General features: G+C 42.6%; 1 protein-coding gene across 3 annotated transcripts in view; it reads left to right on the top strand.

Moving 5' to 3' along the window:
• LOC121552680 (glutamate receptor ionotropic, kainate 2-like) overlaps window positions 1-12,804 on the top strand; it is a 179,270-nt gene extending 166,466 nt beyond the window's left edge. For 2 of the 3 annotated variants that reach the window (XM_045211365.1, XM_045211364.1), the window contains 2 exons: window positions 5,287-5,540; window positions 9,674-12,804. In XM_045211365.1, the coding sequence (XP_045067300.1) occupies window positions 5,287-5,540; window positions 9,674-9,838 (419 nt within the window). In that variant the 3' untranslated portion in view covers window positions 9,839-12,804. Of the gene's footprint in view, window positions 1-5,286; window positions 5,541-9,113; window positions 9,289-9,673 lie in introns of those variants that run through there. The other variant, XM_045211366.1, reaches the window with a different exon arrangement.
• Window positions 12,805-18,815: the final 6,011 nt, after the last annotated feature.

The raw sequence follows: 18,815 nt of genomic DNA, 5'->3' as shown, positions 1-18,815 counted from the left end.
AAAGGGTGGCTATTTGAAGAATCTCAACCAGCTTGAAGAATCTCAACTACATGATTCCCTATGTGTTATATCATAGTTTTGATGTCTTCACTATTATTCTACAATGTAAAAAATTGTACAAATAAAGAAAATTTGTTATTTCATAGTTTTGATGTCTTCACTATTATTCTACAACGTAATTTTTTTTACAAATAAAGAAAAAACCTGAAATAAGCAGGTGTGTCCAAACTTTTGACTGGTAGTGTATATGCAGTGCATTTGGAAAGTATTCAGACCCCTTGACTCTTTTCACATGTTGTTACATTACAGCCTTATTCTAAAATTAATTAAATTGAATTTTTTCCTCATCAATCTACACACAACAACCAATAATGACAAAGCAAAAACAGGTTTTTAGAAATAGTTGCAAATGTATTACAAATAAAACTGAAATATGACATTTACATAAGTATTCATACCCTTTACTCAGTACTTTGTTGAAGCACCTTTGGCAGTGATTACAACCTCAAGTCTTCTTGGGTATTTGTTTATTTTTTATTTTTATTTCACCTTTATTTAACCGGGTATGATGCTACAAGCTTGGCACACCTGTATTTGGGGAGTTTCTCCCATTCTTCTCTGCAGATCCTCTCAAGGTCTGTCAGGTTGAATGAGAAGCGTTGCAGCGCAGCTATTTTCAGGTCTCTCCAGAGATGTTCGATCGGGTTCAAGTCCGGGCTCTGACTGGGCCACTCAAGGACATTCAGAGACTTGGCCAGAAGCCACTCCTGCGTTGTCTTGGCTGTGTGCTTAGGGACAGTTGTCCTGTTGGAAGGTGGACCTTCGCCCCAGTCTGAGGTCCTGAACACTCTGGAGCAGGTTTTCATCAATGATCTCTCTGTACTTTGCTCTGTTCATCTTTCCCTCAATCCTGACTAGTCTCCCTGCCGCTGAAAAACATCCCCACAGCATGATGCTGCCACCACCATGCTTCACCGTAGGGATGGTGCCAGGTTTCCTCCAGACGTGACGTTTGGCATTCAGGCCAAAGTGTTCAATCTTGGTTTCATCAGACCAGATAATCTTGTTCATCACGGTCTGGGAGTCTTTAGGTGCCTTTTGGCAAACTCCAAGCGGGCTGTCATGTGCCTTTTACTGAGGAGTGGCTTCCGTCTGGCTGCTCTATCATAAAGGCCTGATTGGTGGAGTGCTGCAGAGATGGTTGTCCTTCTGGAAGGTTCTCCCAACTCTCCCAACAACTGACCTTCAGGTTCTTGGTCACCTCCCTGACCAAGGCCCTTCTCCCCCCGATTGCTCAGTTTGGCCGGGAGGCTAGCTCAAGGAAGAGTCTTTGCCGTTCCAAACTTCTTCCATTTAAGAATGATGGAGGCCACTGTGTTCTTGGGGACCTTCAATGCTGCAGAAATGTTTTGGTACCTTTCCCCAGATCTGTGCCTCGACACAATCCTGTCTCGGAGCTCTACGGACAATTACTTCAACCTCATGGCTTGGTTTTTGCTCTGACATGCACTGTCAACTGTGGGACCTTACATAGACAGGTGTGTGCCTTTCCAAATCATGTCCAATCAATTTAATTTAGCACAGGTGGACTCAAAACAAGTTGTAGAAACATCTCAAGGATGATCAATGGAAACAAGATGCACCTGAGCTCAATTTCGAGTCTCATAGCAAAGGGTCTAAATACTTATGTAAATAAGGTATTTCAGTTTTTTATTTTTAATACATTTGAAAAAATGTCTAAAAACCTATTTTCGCTTTGTCATTATGGGGTATTGTGTGTAGATTGAGGACATTTTATTTAATCCATTTTAGAACAAGGCTGTAACGTGACAAAATGTGGAAAAAGTCAAGGGGTCTGAATACTTTCTGAATGCACTGTGTGTATATATATATATATATATACATTCACAACAAGGGGAAGATTACCAACAGTTCATCTTAATCCTCAATAACTTATTTTGCCTTAACCTTCCCAAAACCTCCAAAGCCACATTTAGCACCACCTTACCCCCCTAATACCACGGTAACAGCAGGCCGCCATTTAAAAGCTTGCCATTCAATCCACGCCTCCTATTCCCCTCGCACCCCTTCGTCATCCCTCCGTCACCCCTGTTGACCTAAACCGTGATCACATTTACATAACTTACATTCATATTTGAGGGCAGACAGCAGCGGAGTGAGTGATGTCCTCAGATGTTGGAACATCTGTCACTTAGTTGCGTATGCACGGCGTGTCGACGGTAGCAGTAGCGCTCTCCGCCATTCAGCCCAGGCCTGGTTCCATATCCTGCCTCTCCAAGAATCCTATTAACGTGTCTGGGGCTCTGAATCATTTGAAATATGAGCTGGGAGAGAATCAGAGGACTCTTGATGAATCCTTGGGTGTTGGTTACACACACGCAGGCAGGGGGTATATTCACACACACACATGCAAGGGCATACACTCATACACACAATGCACACACACACATTTACAGGCATAAATCAAATCTAATTTTATTTGTCACATGCGCCGAATACAACAGGTGTAGACTTTACAGTGAAATGCTTACTTACAAGCCCTTAACAACAATGCAGTTTTGCCTGGCCATGCAGTCATGGGTGAACAGGGAGTACAGGAGGAGACTGAGCACGCACCTCTGAGGAGCCCCCGTGAATACACACATACATGAACATATACTGTAGATTGATGAGAAAAAACAACAATTTAATCCATTTTAGAAAAAGGCTGTAACGTAACAAAATGTGAAAAAAGTCAAGGGGTCTGAATACTTTCCGAATGCACTGTACACACTCACACACACATAACAAATCATACGATCAAGGTGTTTATGAAAAAAAATCGCAGTGGCATAACAGTCAAAGTTCAGATAAACTCTCAACATTTTCCATTCTCAACGCTAAATTCAACACTTCATCATCAATCTGAGGGCATGCAGCCGACTAGAAGAAAAGATGACAGATAGTGATAGATGAAATGAAGAAAGATAGAGAGATGGAGATGGAAAGATGGGAGGGGAGGGGGGTGTAAAAGGAAACATCGGGCCCAATAGTAAACTGTCTTCAGAATAAAAGCCTCTGTGGTGCCTTTTTTTTACCTGGGGGCGTCTTACAAGGTTTACATACACACGGCACGCATACACACACACATACACACACACACCACTTAGCACCACAGCACAGAGCTCCTTTCTTCTCCCAACCTCCGTTAAATAATCAGATTATAAAAACATTAACATGGTTTCAAGTTGTTGTTTGTTAATGAAACATAGAAATAAAACACCCAGTAAGCATTCATCTTGTCTTGGCTGGGTGTGAGGGAGACTGTGTGTGTGTGTGTGTGTGTGTGTGTGTGTGTGTGTGTGTGTGTGTGTGTGTGTGTGTGTGTGTGTGTGTGTGTGTGTGTGTGTGTGTGTGTGTGTGTGTGTGTGTGTGTGTGTGTGTGGTAGTAGTAGCTGCCTAGGCCCATGTAGTGTCGTGCTGTGAGATTGGGAGGGGAGAGGTGGGGACGCAGCAGTGTCGTGCTGTGAGATAGGGAGGGGAGAACAGCAGTTCTAATCGGGAACTCTGGAGCGATTACTCTTCCTTTGATCACTGAGGCTCCCGCTGTGTCTTAATACGCTGCCGATAATTCCAGCGTTCTCCCACTGTCTGCGGATTTGGGGAGTTGTACTCATCTTGGCACATGGATATAGACACGTGCATATACACACACACACACACACACACACACGCACACACACACGCACACGCACACGCACGCGCGCACACGCGCACACGCACACACGCACGCACACACACACACACACACGCACACACATACACACACACACACACACACACACACACACACACACACGCACACACACAAACACACTCTGGTAATTCATCAGAATCAATGGGAACCCTGCTACTCCGGAACACAAAGCCCAGTGTCGCCAACGCCTTGTGGCGTTGTAATGCTAGAGAACGAGATGCTAATTCTGTAGCCTGTCTCCAAGATAGTGTGAGGATGAGCAATTAATAGGATGAAGGAGGAGTGTTTCTATGAAAACACCATGACAGGTTATGCCCATAAGCTAAGCAGTCCCACAAGTTGAGCCCTGTTCCCACCATTGCACACTAAAACTACACTGTAATGGAAAACTGTAATTTATACGCTAATTTTTGGCATTATCAACATAAAAAAACTCTGAAACATTTTACTGCAGCATACTGTAAATTATGGTGCATTGTGTGAATATTGCTGTATTTCTAATGGTACTGTAGAATACAGAATACAGTACCGTACCATATCTTTGGAACGCCAAAAGTCTTCTGACCATTAGTGGGTGCATGGTATTGTTGTTTCTGGTCATTAACATATTTTGAGGTGTGGCATGTAAGAGGCTATAGTTTCTGCACCTGTGTGTGAGAATGGTCTACCAACATCTATGTGGTTATAGTGCCCTATTAATTTAAAATGTATAGGGGACAGATTGGAGTGGCAGCAAGTCTTAAACCTTAAATGGTTGAGCATTTTGCCATGTCCTTTTGGTCTGTTTTGCTCTGTAGTCGCAGCCAGTTTGGAAGCCTTTGTTAGGGCCTCTAGAAGTGTAAGTGATGTAAAACACCAAACATTCATTCATATGCTGTAATGTCTAAACACAGCCAACCTGCTTGCAACAACCCATTGTAATTACAGTAAAATACTGTGAAATACAAACCCCTCTCCTCAATGAATTTCATTCATCCATTCATTCATTCATTCATTCCAATTACGGTAGCATTTACTTTTTTACAGTATAATAATTTGACGGTATTGTACTGTGTGTCATTACACATTACTTGCTTTTCAATCATATTTATATTACAGTAGGTGTACTGTAATATTAAATACAGAATTCTACTTGCCACCAAGCCTGTAAATTCATGGTAACTCCTTTACAGTGTAGCCACTCAACAATGACTAGCCTTTGAATAAGATAAGACTAGTACTTTATTGATCCCCAAACAGGAAATGTGTCTGCACTATTAAAACAGTACAGTACCAATACAGCCGAAACAGACACAACATTCTACCTTTTTTTCATATTTTCTTGAAAAACAACTCTGATCTTCTAACATTTTTGTCCCTGCTTGCTCTATGTAGGACAAAATCACCATCACAAAGCATGCTATATAATATATAAGCACTGAACAATACCTAGTCTTTAAATTAATTCACTTCAAAACAAGTTAATTCCCTTTGCAGTTTTATTTATTTATATAGTTTATCAGATCTTCTGTCCTTTTTGTCCCCTCCAGGCTCTCCGTACCGGGACAAGATCACCATAGCGATCCTGCAGCTGCAGGAAGAAGGGAAGTTGCACATGATGAAGGAGAAGTGGTGGAGGGGGAACGGTTGTCCGGAGGATGAGAAGAATAAAGAGGCTAGCGCTCTGGGGGTGCAGAACATCGGGGGTATCTTCATCGTGCTGGCTGCAGGGCTGGTGCTGTCTGTGTTTGTGGCCGTCGGCGAGGTCCTGTACAAGTCTAAACAGAACGCTGAACTGGAGAAGGTGAGGTTTATAGACTTCATAGAGCATTGTATCACTGTAAATGAATGTACTGTTAAACCAACATTTCTTTGGAATTTACGGTAACATACTGTACCTTTTTATTTTACAGTAACTTACAGCAAGTTACCATAAAAACTTGATTTTCTTTTTACAGTGTAGGCTTCATAGAACATTTATAAAGTCTGAAAAACGATGTACAGTGCATCCAGAAAGTATTCATACCCCTTGACTTATGCAACCTTTTGTTGTGTTACAGCCTGAATTCAAAATTGATTAAATATTATTATTTTTTCTCACCCATCTACACACAATACCCCATAATGACAAAGGGAAAACATATTTTAAGAAATGTTTGCAAATGTATTGAAAATAAAATACAGAAATATCTAATTTACATAAGTATTCACACCCCTGAGTCAATACATGTTACAATCACCTTTGGCAGCGATTACAGCTGTGAGTCTTTCTGGGTAAGTCTCTAAGAGCTTTGCACACCTGGATTGTACAATATTTGCGTATTATTCTTTTCAAAATGTTTCAAGCTCTGTCAAATTGGTTGTTGATCATTGCTAGACAACCCTTTTCATTTTTTGCCATAGACTTTCAAGCAGATTTAAGTCAAAACTAACTCGGCCACTCAGGAATATTCACTGTCTTCTTGGTAAGCAACTCCATTGTAGATTTGGCCTTGTGTTTTAGATTATTGTCCTGCTGAAAGGTGAATTCATCTCCCAGTGTCTGGTGGAAAGCAGACTGAACCAGATTTTCCTTTAGGATTTTGGCTGTGCTTAGCTCTGTTCCATTTCTTTTTTATCCTGAAAAACTCCCCAGTCCTTAACAATTACAAGCATACCCATAACATGATGCAGCCACCACTATGCTTGAAAATATGGAGAGTGGTACTCAGTAATGTGTTGAATTGGATTTGCCCCAAACATAACATTTTGTATTCAGGACAAAAAGTTAATTGCTTTGTCAAATTTTTTGCGGTATTACTTTAGTGCCTTGACGCAAACAGGATACATGTTTAAAAAAAATCTGTACAGGCTTCCTTCTTTTCACTCTGTCAATTAGGTTAGTATTGTGGAGTAACTACAAGGTTGTTGATCCATCCTCAGTTTTATCCTATCGCCATAGCCATTAAACTCTGTAACTGTTTTAAAGTCACAAATAGCCTCAAGGTGAAGTCCCTGAGCGGTTTCCTTCTTCTCCGACAACTGAGTTAGGAAGGACGCATGTATCTTTGTAGTGACTGGGTGTATTGATACACCATCCAAAGCCTAATGAATAACTTCACCATGCTCAAAGGGATATTCAGGTGCCTTTCTTTGCTAGGCATTGCAAGGCACCTCCCTGGTCTTTGTGGTTGAGTCTGTGTTTGAAATTCACTGCTCGACTGAGGGATCTTACAGATAATTGTATGTGTGGGGTACAGAGATGTTAATTATTGCACACAGTGAGTCCATGCAACTTATTATGTGACTTGGTAGGCATGAAAATGTTTACTTTCCATAACAAAGGGGTTGAATACTTATTGACTAAAGACATTTCAGCTTTTTCTTTTTAATTAATTTGTAAAAATGTCAAATAATATTTTTTTAAATTAAATCGCTATTTAATCAATTTTAAATTCAGGCTATTACACAACAAAATGTGGAAAAAGTCAAGGGGTGTGAATACTTTCTAAAGGCACTGTAGATGCTTCTCAAACCATGTATAAGCTAAATCATACTACACTACGTAAAGGCTGATATAAAAGGTATTTCAGCTGGTTCATAACCCTTTATAATATAGCATGGCATTTGGTTCATAACCCTTTATAATATAGCATGGCATTTGGTTCATAACCCTTTATAATATAGCATGGCATTTGGTTCATAACCCTTTATAATATAGCATGGCATTTGCTTGTGAATGAGTTCTGTAGAATAGTGTAGTGTATAATATAATATAGTGTAGTATAGTATAGTATAGTATAGTATAGTATAGTATAGTATAGTATAGTACAGTGTAATATAGTATAGTATTCATAGGTTGCACCTCCGTCACTCGGTCGCGTCATGCCATTGTTATGAACGTTCTCAAACTGCCCTCTATCGGCGGCGCCATAGTGGTGCCCTAAAGTCGTTATAAGTCCAGTCATTCTGGACGGAGGCTTACGATTGTTTAGTCAAAATTACACTATAGTGCCTGGAAATATGATGACTTTGCTGAAATAGAAGGAAACAACTTTGCCAGCATTATCATGTCAGTCTAGGCTCTGTCGTAGCTGGCCGCGACCGGGAGACCCATCGGGCGGCGCACAATTGGCCCAGCGTCGTCCAGGGTAGGGGAGGGTTTGGCCAGCAGGGATGTCCTTGTCCCATCGCGCTATAGCGACCCCTGTGGCGGGGCCAGGCGCAGTGCACGCTGACTCGGTCGCCAGGTGTACGGTGTTTCCTCCGATACATTGGTGTGGCTGGCTTCCGGGTTAAGCGGGCACTGTGTCAAGAAGCAGTGCGGCTCGGTTGGGTTGTGTTTCGGAGGACGCACGACTCTCGACCTTCGCCTCTCCCATGTCCGTACGGGGTTTGCAGCGATGGGACAGGGACTGTAACTACTACCAATTGGATACCACGAAAAAGACATGGCAATGTTGTCATTAGCTAGGAAAGTTTGTCAGAAATAGCTAGCAATACTAATGATAGAATGCTCAGTTGGGCATCAGTCCAAAACTAACTATTGTGACGAAACATGCAACCCTTGTATAGTGTAGTGTAGTGTAGTGTAGGTCTTATAAAGGTCTTCCTCTCGTACTGTAAGCACTGATATTCTTTCATTGTCAATCAACAACTGAGATGATCAGATAGATTGTTTATGATGTTACGATGTTATGAGGTTACGATGTTGTAAGGTTACGATTTTATGATGTTATAAGGTTATAAGGTTGTGATGTTATAAGGTTATGATGTTATAAGGTTGTGATGTTATAAGGTTATGATGTTATAAGAAAACGTTATGTCCTCTAGGTCACCAAGGTGGTTATAATTTGTAACGTGACAGCAAGCTTTTCTCGTGTTCTCTCACCCTCTTCTTTCTCGCTCTTCTGTCCTCCACATCCCACTCCCCTCACCACTTCCCACTCTTCCCCTCTCTCCTTGCCAGCTTCCCTTCTCTGCTATTCACCTCCCTCTCCCCGTCCTCTCACTATTCACCTCCCTCTCACTATTCACCTCCCTCTCACTATTCACCTCCCTCTCACTATTCACCTCCCTCTCCCCATCCTCTCACTATTCACCTCCCTCTCACTATTCACCTCCCTCTCACTATTCACCTCCCTCTCACTATTCACCTCCCTCTCACTATTCACCTCCCTCTCCCCGTCCTCTCACTATTCACCTCCCTCTCACTATTCACCTCCCTCTCACTATTCACCTCCCTCTCCCCGTCCTCTCACTATTCACCTCCCTCTCACTATTCACCTCCCTCTCCCCCGCCCTCTCGCTACCTCATCTTCTCTCCTCTGCCTCAACCTCTCTACAACTCTCCCCTCCTCCTCCTCTCCCTCCCTCTCTTACAATCACCCTCTACCAGGGTAGTCTCAATGTATCAGTGGGTTAAACTATGGTACTGACAAACTCCAGTGTGGGTTTGATTCCTGCATGGACTACATAGACTGATTACGTGTCAGTTGATGTTGCCAGTTCTGTACGTATTTTACCCTCAACCCTCTTCCTCCCCTTCCCCCTCTCCCCTAACCTCCCTCTTCCTTCCCTTCCCCCTCTCCCCTACCCTCCCTCTTCCTTCCCTTCCCCCTCTCCCCTACCCTCCCTTCCCTTCTCCCCTACCCTCCCTCTTCCTTCACTTCTCCCCTACCCTCCCTTCCCTTCCCCCTCTCCTCTCCCCCTCCCTCCCTCTTCCTTCCCTTCCCCCTCTCCCCTACCCTACCCTCCCTCTTCCTTCCCTTCCCCCTCTCCTCTCCCCTACCCTCTCTCTTCCTTCCCTTCCCCCTCTCCCCTACCCTCCCTCTTCCTTCCCCCTCTCCCCTACCCTCCCTCTCCCTTCCCCCCTCTCCCCTACCCTCCCTCCCTCTTCCTTCCCTTCCACCTCTCCCCTACCCACCCTCTTCTTCTTCTTCCCCTCCCCCTCACCAGCGCTCCTTCTGTAGTGTCATGGTGGATGAGTTGCGCGGCTCCCTGAAGTGCCAGCGGCGCCTCAAGCAGAAGCCCCAGCCGCCGGTCATCGTCAAGACCGAGGAGGTCATCAACATGCACACATTCAATGACAGGAGACTGCCGGGCAAGGAGACCATGGCATGATGGGGGTCAAAGGTCAAGAAAAGGTCAAACACACAGCCAGAGGATCTGGAGAGGTTGAATGAACGTTGACGTAACGTTAACGTAACCTGAAACTATATTGCATTGGCCCCCAGCTTTGGTAGTATGGTAGAGATGTTTCCTGTGGAAATGTAGACTTGTGGACATGACTGGAGATGACTGTCACCTCACTGTGGCCAACGCTTTGTGAAATATACTTTTTGGAGGATTGTGGGGACAAGTTGAAGGATTGTGAGGCGGATGGATCTTTGCGATGGATCTCAATGGGGATTCAAAGGGGATAACTCAAAATGCAGGTCTGTTGAGACTGTCTTCACAGTCAGTGACTTTACATACATACACACACACACAAACACACACACACACCTATTCAGAGCATCACACTATACCTTGAGACCATAATACCCCAAGAAATGAGTTGTTGTTTTCTCTGTTGATGTCAATTACACTATTGTCAAATCTACGTGTGTGTATCCAGTCGATCAAAATGGATCTCACTACAGGCGATTATGATAAGGAATGTTACAAAGTGCCAAAATGTTGAATAAGAACTGTATAAAGAAAATAGAGAGGATACCCAGTTCCTAAAATATGTATTTATTTCATTTTAAATCATTGATGTTGATTGATCTTCCTAATACTCATTGTTTATCTTCTGTAATGCCTTTTATCGTTCCAAAGTTCGGCCATCATAAAGAACTGACATATTACTTTCAATGCCTCCACAAACATGCTGTACAGTGTCAAAAATAACATTACAATCTGCCATTTTGAGTCAATATCCACTGTTTAAAGGCAGGATTTTTACAAAAAAATGTTTGTTTTTGTATGCAGACAAAGTTTTGTAGTACTTTCTATCAGAGTAGCATTCTCTGTGGACTTCACATACTGTATGTAGCAGGTGCCAACTTGGGTGCCAACTCCTAATTCTGACTACAGGTGATTCAGGGCCCTCCCCCGCTCTGGGGCCTCCGGGGTCCCCTCACTGTGCCGTGTGGGGCCCCTCTCTCTCCTCTGCTGTATGGGGCCTGGCCGTTCTAGAGCTGCCTCCCCATCTCCCTACTAAACCTAGCTTCCATAGCTACACAGTGGTTGTGTTTCAATCATTTTAACTTGTTTCCTTTCCTTGTGTCCATTCCTCCATGACCACTGATCTGGTGAAAACCTATCCAGTCTTTTATCTATCAATGGTCGTGAAGGATGAAGGGTGTACTCATTCAGAGTAGGATGAAGTTGCCCCTAGAAACTGATATTGGGTCACTTTTGCATTTTCCCACTAATGGTTAAAGAGCGGCTGAACTCACTGATTCCGCGTGTGTTTTTCTGCTGCTCATTAAGAAAAACAAGATTTGAGTATTGGGGTTGTTGTTCGATGTGGGTGTGTTATGTTCGCTTTATCGTACCCTGGCAGTTACTGTTGTTTGTCCCTCTTGAGTCACGGTAGCAACAATATAGCCACTACCACTTCCTCAAAATAGTCAGAATTAATCTAAGACAAAATCAAGAAATGTGTAATGAATTTAGACGTTTTTGCCGAGGAGGTCTTAGTCGTGCAATTTTACATCTTGCTAAGGTGTTTGGTGCAGTATTTCTCAAGTTAAAAGAAGTGCATGAAAAGGTCAGTGGACTGTAGACCGTATGGAGTCAGCTGCTGCTGGCTACGCTCAGAACTGATTTCTGAGAACACTTCTACAACTTCATCATCAGCGAGCTGTCAAGCTATCATAAATAAAGCACAAGCTGCTACACACTGTTTATCAGTGCCCAAAATCACAATCTAGCTAAGTTCCATCTCTGTGTTGGTCAATGAAGCTAGTTAGCAGTAGCTAGCAGGCACATTGAGCAGGCAGGTCACGATAGCTAAATAAGCTTATCAAGCCGCTGGCGACGTGACATGCTTCGGTGCCGTTTCATTTTTACAACTTTCTCACTATTACCACAGTGTTGGTCTGTTTCATAGGGAATCACGTTACAAAACAGGTCGCGGCTGGACACAAGACGTTCGAGAATGGGTTTTAAATTGACAAGTGGTAGAGAGATGCAAGTGCGCATCGTCTCAATTTCATTTTGCCCAAAACACTTGCAGACACTATCAAACACATTAGAAAGCAGCCACTCGATAAAGGGCTTAGGGGCCAAGTGTTCTTTCAACATAACATTGGCAACGTGTTATCTTATGCGAACCAGTCCGAGACGCTGCATAATGGACAGGGCTGTCTCACTGTCTGGAGGTTCACTGCTATGATTGGATAGAGTGCAATCAGCACAGCTGACTCTCCGTGCATTCTCCCTAGGTGATACCATCCCGTGTAAGTGGGAAAGTAGGCATGTAATCCAAACCCAAACCTCATGTAAGTCGTGACGACCTCAGTTACACAAATCTCACAAAATTCAGTTTTGGAATATACTGACCCAAATTATCCTACTTACACTTTTTATTCAAGTGGCACTGGAATAAATGTTTGACTAATATCGATGCCACACAGATACGTTTTTTTTTTTGCATTCAGTTCCCCTTTTAAGGTTAGAATTGGGGGAGGGGAAGCTGATCCTGATCTGGGCCTAGGGGAAACTTCACCCCGGATCGTCTAACTCCCAGAAAAGAAAATCTTCAATACAAGGGTCGATGTTTCTGAAAATATTTGTGCTGTACATGAATGAATGAATGAATGAATGAATGTAGAATGTATGAGTCATTTCAAGAAACCATTTATGAACAATACAGGGGGAGACCTAGTTCCAATGCTTGTTTTTGTTCTACCAGTATTTCTTATCATTTTCTACCTGCTAGATTCAGTGGTACAATGTGTAATGGTTGAATAATAATTTGGAAGTTTATCAGAAAATATCCAACTGTATTGTCCCCCAAAAAATGAGGTCATAGAATTTATTTGACATTGATGCAAGGTTTTACAAAAAAAACATATAATAAAAAAAACTCATTCATTTGTTTTTGATACTATATCTTTGTAAACAGTTTAAACTTAATTGTTGCTGTGTGTGTGTGCGTCCGTGCGAGATCAATCTACACATTGTCTGATGTTCAACTAAGTCCACACAATTAGTAATTCTGATGCATGAATAACAAGAACAACTTATGCCTGTGTGTATTCTGTCATAGGTCCCCACAATGTGTGTGTGTGTGTGTGTGTGTGTGTGTGTGTGCCTGCATTTGCATTCAGCCTTGTGTGCTCACTGACAAAGCTTTCCTGTCCATGGGTCTCAACGGAGCCTTCCCTGGTGTGTCGGCGCAGGGCCATGGCTTCGTCCCCGCTGAGGTCCCCTCAGGGCCAGGCAACAGGCCAGGAAGGTGCCTATTCTCCCCACACCAGACTTACAGTGGATCGCCACCGGCTGGGAACAACATCCTGGGTCAGTTAGTTATTGATTTGCTTATGGGAAGTGTACCTATTCATAGTAACACTTTACTTGAAGGGTACCTATTACCTACTTATATAAGTAACTATAACACATAACACATTCAAAACCTCAACATACTGCATTCATAAGCAGTACATAAACATTTGATATGTGCACAACTGTTTACACTGTTTGTCATGTATTGCAGTTAGATGTGTTTTAAAGCTTATGCACTGCTTTGGCTGTAATGTGTATGAGCTCTGAATATGTTATGAAGCTCTTATGTAGGTAACCTTCAGCTAAGGGGGTGCCACATAAGCAGATACATACATACCTCCCCTCTGGCTGGAAACAACGAGCCTAACTTCTTGCAATTCTATTCAATTTTGCCATGAGACTGAGCGAAAATGTTGCTGTTTTAAACCCAAATTTCCTGCAATTCTAGACATTTTGCCATGGGGTAGAGAGAATTTTTCAAAATGTTTTATAGCTAATCTCATGCTGGTCTACACATTTTGCCATGAGGCTGAGAGAAAATGTTGCAGTTTTAAAGCTAATTTCCTGTAATTCTAAACATTTTGCCATGGCTTATGGTGTGTTCTTGTGCTATCTGGGGGCCCCGAGCTTTAGAGGCACTGCCCACAAGAAGTTTCCTGGTCTCACCGAGTCGCTAATGAGTTGAGACAAGACGTTTCCTGGTCTCACCGAGTCACTAATGAGTTGAGACAAGAAGTTTCCTGGTCTCACCGAGTCGCTAATGAGTTGAGACAAGAAGTTTCCTGGTCTCACCGAGTCGCTAATGAGTTGAGACAAGACGTTTCCTGGTCTCACCGAGTCACTAATGAGTTGAGACAAGAAGTTTCCTGGTCTCACCAAGTCGTTAATGAGACAAAGAGACCTTAAAGAGACAGTTCACTCCAAAATCAACGTCTGAAGAATGTTTTGAGATCCCAAAAACGTACAGGTACTCATGTTTAGTCTAGTTCAGCACTCTCTCATTAGTTTGGTTTTCCTACTTATTATGTGGGTACCATTCTTGTACACCAGCGATAGTTTTGATAGAAAAGGAAAAATGGTATTACCGTGTCCAATATTACATTACACAAATATTACAATAGGCTTCATCATCATCATCATCATCTTACCTGAAAGATGGCCCAAATAGAAGGAAAATAGACAGAGCCCAACTGCAACAGGTGGTGGAGTCAGGACAGGACAACAACTATGATGGTTTTGGTTACGGGGGCCTTAAATACGTCTGCCAGAATGCACTGTGGGATGCGTGTCATCGTGTCATATCCACTCAGCGGTCATTGAGCCCACAGGTGTTTCACAATCCACCCAGGATGTTCCCTGGGACAATTAGTAAAAGAGGAAAGGAAACCCTAATATGCAAGAATATTAGAGTGAATTCCACTTTTTGATGTTTTCAGTTCATTGATGGCAATGTATCAGCCAGAAAGATGATCATCCATTCACATTTTTTGACTTTTCTTTTTACACCCAACAGTGTTACATCATCATCATTATGGATGTCACGTATTATGACTGTCTGGGAGGACAGAGACAAACTGTCTGGAATCGGGTGAAAGGAAATCAGGCAGAATATATGGGGATAATCAGAAAGGAACTCAGGCAGAATATATGGGGATAATCAGGGTGAGGCTGTGAAGTTCTAGGGAAAATAGTCTGTCTGTCTGTGTGTGAGTTTACATCTCTGCCCGTCTGTCCGTCTTTACATCTGTCTCTATGTCCGTCTGTCTGCCTTTCTGCTTGTCTGTCCTTCCGTCTGTCCTTCCGTGCAGCCACAGAGGTAAGTGTAATCTGACAAGTGCCGTTCTCTAAGGCTGTTATTTCTCCTGCAAATTGGGAGTGGTTCAGGGTTTTTCTGACAGTGTACATTCTGAAAGTAATGATTAATAGTGTTTTCCAAGGCACAACAACAGAGAGTAACAGGAGCGAAACCACCCACTCTGCCCTCCATAGTGACAGGGAAGGTCAAGGAATGTGCCAGTGCATTCAATGGGGAGCGAGTTAGTCTGTCACACTTATTTCCATCACATTATGGCTTCTTGGTGGTGTATGGCTGCTATTGGGAAAGTATCCTTCTTGTACAAGGTCTTGGACATTACACACAAACAGGAAGGAGAAAGCGCTGTTGAATGATATGTCGGTGTTGGAGAAGTTCAAGTGCCCGTAAACGTCTTTCGTTTCATAATGTTTGTTCCAATTTCTTGGCCTACCAACCGTCCATGGCCCAGGAGAAAATGAAAAGGTCAAAGAAAAATACTGAAATTTCTCCATTTAGCTATGGTACTGTGAGTACTCAGAGTAGAAGGATATATATAATTCTAAACACCAGGACAAATGGTCTGAACTGTTTTTTGATTTGTCTTGGTAGGTGATGCAGCTAGGTAATAGGTGATGCAGCTTCAATATGTTCCAACCCCTGGTAAGCACATAGTGACCCTCACTGGGATAGATTGGGATAGATTGAGATAGATTGGGATAGATTGGGATAGGCTGGGATAAATTGAGATAGATTGGGATAGATTGAGATAGCTTGGGGTAGACTGGGATAGATTGGGATAGATTGGAATAGACTGAGATATATTGAGATAGATTGAGATAGATTGGGAAAGATTGATATAGATTAGGATAGATTGAGATAGAATTCCAAGTCAGTCTCAAACTAATGCATGCATGACAACACGTTTCTCAGCCATTTTATATATTATTATTTTGTACACCTCTGCAAACATGCTTTTCCTCCATATTTCGGGGGGTTCAGCATTTTTAATATGAAATCCCGGGGAAATGCAATAACAAGGGGAATCGCTGCACCAGCTAGCTGAGCAAGGCAAGCATTGTTGGTTTAAATGTGATGATTTGGTACGCATTAGGATTTTTCTCAGCAGTAGCATGTGTCTGGGCAGAGATAGCATGGTGACAACATTAGGATTTTTCTCAGCAGTAGCATGTGTCTGGGCAGAGATAGCATGGTGACAACATTAGGATTTTTCTCAGCAGTAGCATGTGTCTGGGCAGAGATAGCATGGTGACAACATTAGGATTTTTCTCAGCAGTAGCATGTGTCTGGGCAGACAGCAGAGATGGGGGAGACACGTGTTTGTGTCTGCCCTTGTGTGTGTGTGTGTGTGTGTGTCCCCTCTCAGTATTCACTGTTCCTGCATGAGACTTAATATGTTTCCCACACGTACTCATGGGAAGGATAAAGCTCCCAACTCCCCTCAGGTAGGAATTTAAAAAAACTCAACTAAAAATGATATTTGTGTCATGAAGCATTTCATTGGGTTTCTCTCTCGGTGCTGCTCTGCTCTATTCTCCATGTGGCAGATGTGGTGAGGTATTTGACAGCTGCAGAGTGGGAGAACACATCTTGCTAAATGATTCACATTAGCTACTAGCGCTCCTTCACATTGCCCCAATGGAGTCTTTCATTGACAATGTTTTTATTGAGTGTGTGTTTTTATCTGGAAACGTCTAATGTGCGCCAGCCGCCTAGGCAGCACCATCTTGCATCTGACACTAGCTTGTTAGATATGTCTGCCTGTTTCGTTGACAGCTAGGGGAGGGGGTTAGCAGATAATATGAACGTTTCTAGGAATCTTGATTTAGTTGTTTATTTTGAATGCCTGAGGTAAACAGGTGGTCAATTCGAAATGCTGCATGGTCAAACTTTATGAGCAACTATTTTTTACTAAGCAATTGCAAAACATGTAGACCTGGGTCAAATACTTATGTCATATACACTGAACAAAAATATAACACAACATGTAAAGTTCTGGTCCCATGTTTCATGAGTTGAAATAAAATATCCCAGAAATGTGCACAAATTTGTTTACATCCCTGTTAGTGCGCATTTTTATCCTGAGGAGTATTTCTGTCTGTAATAAAAGCCTTTTGTGGGGAAAAACCCATTCTGTTTGGCTGGGCCTGGCTCCACAGTGGGTGGGCCTGGCTCCCGAGTGGATGGGCCTATGCCCTCCCAGGCCCACCCATGGCTGCTCCCCTGCCCAGTCATGTGAAATCCATAGATTAGGGCCTAATTTATTTATTTGAATTGACTGATTTCCTTATATGAACTGTAACTCAGCAAAATCTTTGACATTGTTGCATGTTGCGTTTATATTTTTGTTCAGTATACTTCAGCTGTGCTCCTTGAACCAATGGAATAGTCTCAAAAGTGCTAACTCCAAATTTAATCAATACATATCTGACATATATTTGACACAGGAGTGGTATCTTGATATCAAATGAAACTGATGGATCATAGTTTTACATCATCACTGTGTCTGTCAATGGGAAGTAAGTGTAATTCATGAATCCCTTGGTCAGTCTGACCTACACCCAGAGAGCAACAAGTCAACCACAGAGTGCTGTGGGTAGGTCTCACTCTGATTATATCATAATGTTGTTACACGTCCAATTGGTCATGCTTTGTCATCACATGTGATTGGTTTCATCTGCTTATCGTGCCACCACGGCACGTGGTTCTGTATTCTGATTGGTGGGATGCTGTCGTAGATTGTTGTGGTCATTCAGAATGAGGACGTTGTGGGGGGTGAAAATGGTGGTTACTTCTGACCAAACTAAAGTGTGAAAAATGTTCATTTAGAGCACTGCACACTCAACACATTCTGACGTAAGACTATGCAGATTTCCTGGTTAAACATAGTTTTTTTGCCTAATTTCTCAACTACTACTGCAATTCAATGAAACCAACAATAATAGCAATAGAAATAGCAGCTTTCTATTCCCTATACAGTCAACCATGAATGATCGATGATCCACAATGCTTCATGTCTCCCACACAGCTGAGTCCGCCTATTCTCACTGATGATTACATAGAACAGAATGGGTCCCATCTGGAACCATTCATGTCTATGGAGGGAAGAGGAAGTTAGTCATCCGAATGAATAGTGACTAGGGTGAATGGACAGTCCCACAGTCCACAGACACTCCTTAGACAGTCAGACTGACATATGATCCCCTGTAGATCGGTTGGTAGAGCACGGCACTTGCAATGTCAGGATAGTTGGTTTGATTCCCAGGACCACCCATATGTAAAATAATTATGCGCTTATGACTGTATGTCTCTTTGGATAAAAGCGTCTGCTAAATGGCATATATTATTATATGGGTAGGAGCCTGACAACAGGTCAAAGTTCAAGTTGACTTTATTGCTCTACCCAACCATAGGAGAGAGAGTGAGAACAGATGAAGGGGCACTCAGTACTTGGACACTGTTGTGCAGACTGTGCCTAAATACAGGGTACTAATTATAGGGGAGCCGGGGGGGGGTAGGCTCAGCTCCCCCTAATGAGACATTAGCTCCCTTAAATGCAAGAAAAGTCTAACTTTGGGGAGATCTCTAAATAATGTTAATTTAACCATTCTCCTATTTGTTTATAATGCAGTGGTAAATATGTTTTACAGTGGTAAATATGAAAATAAAAGTTTCAGAATGGAACAAACAACCCCACCTCTCTGTCATGGTTTAAACCATTTACTTCTACTTAGCTGCACAAATATTCTCCCTGTCCACTGCGCTGTCCACTCAGTAGTCTGAATTTGA

The sequence above is a fragment of the Coregonus clupeaformis genome, chromosome 36, assembly GCF_020615455.1.
Source record: "Coregonus clupeaformis isolate EN_2021a chromosome 36, ASM2061545v1, whole genome shotgun sequence".
Classification (NCBI taxonomy): Eukaryota; Metazoa; Chordata; class Actinopteri; order Salmoniformes; family Salmonidae; genus Coregonus; species Coregonus clupeaformis.
The sequence above is the reverse complement of the archived record's forward strand: the minus strand, read 5'-3'. Positions and strand labels throughout refer to the sequence as shown.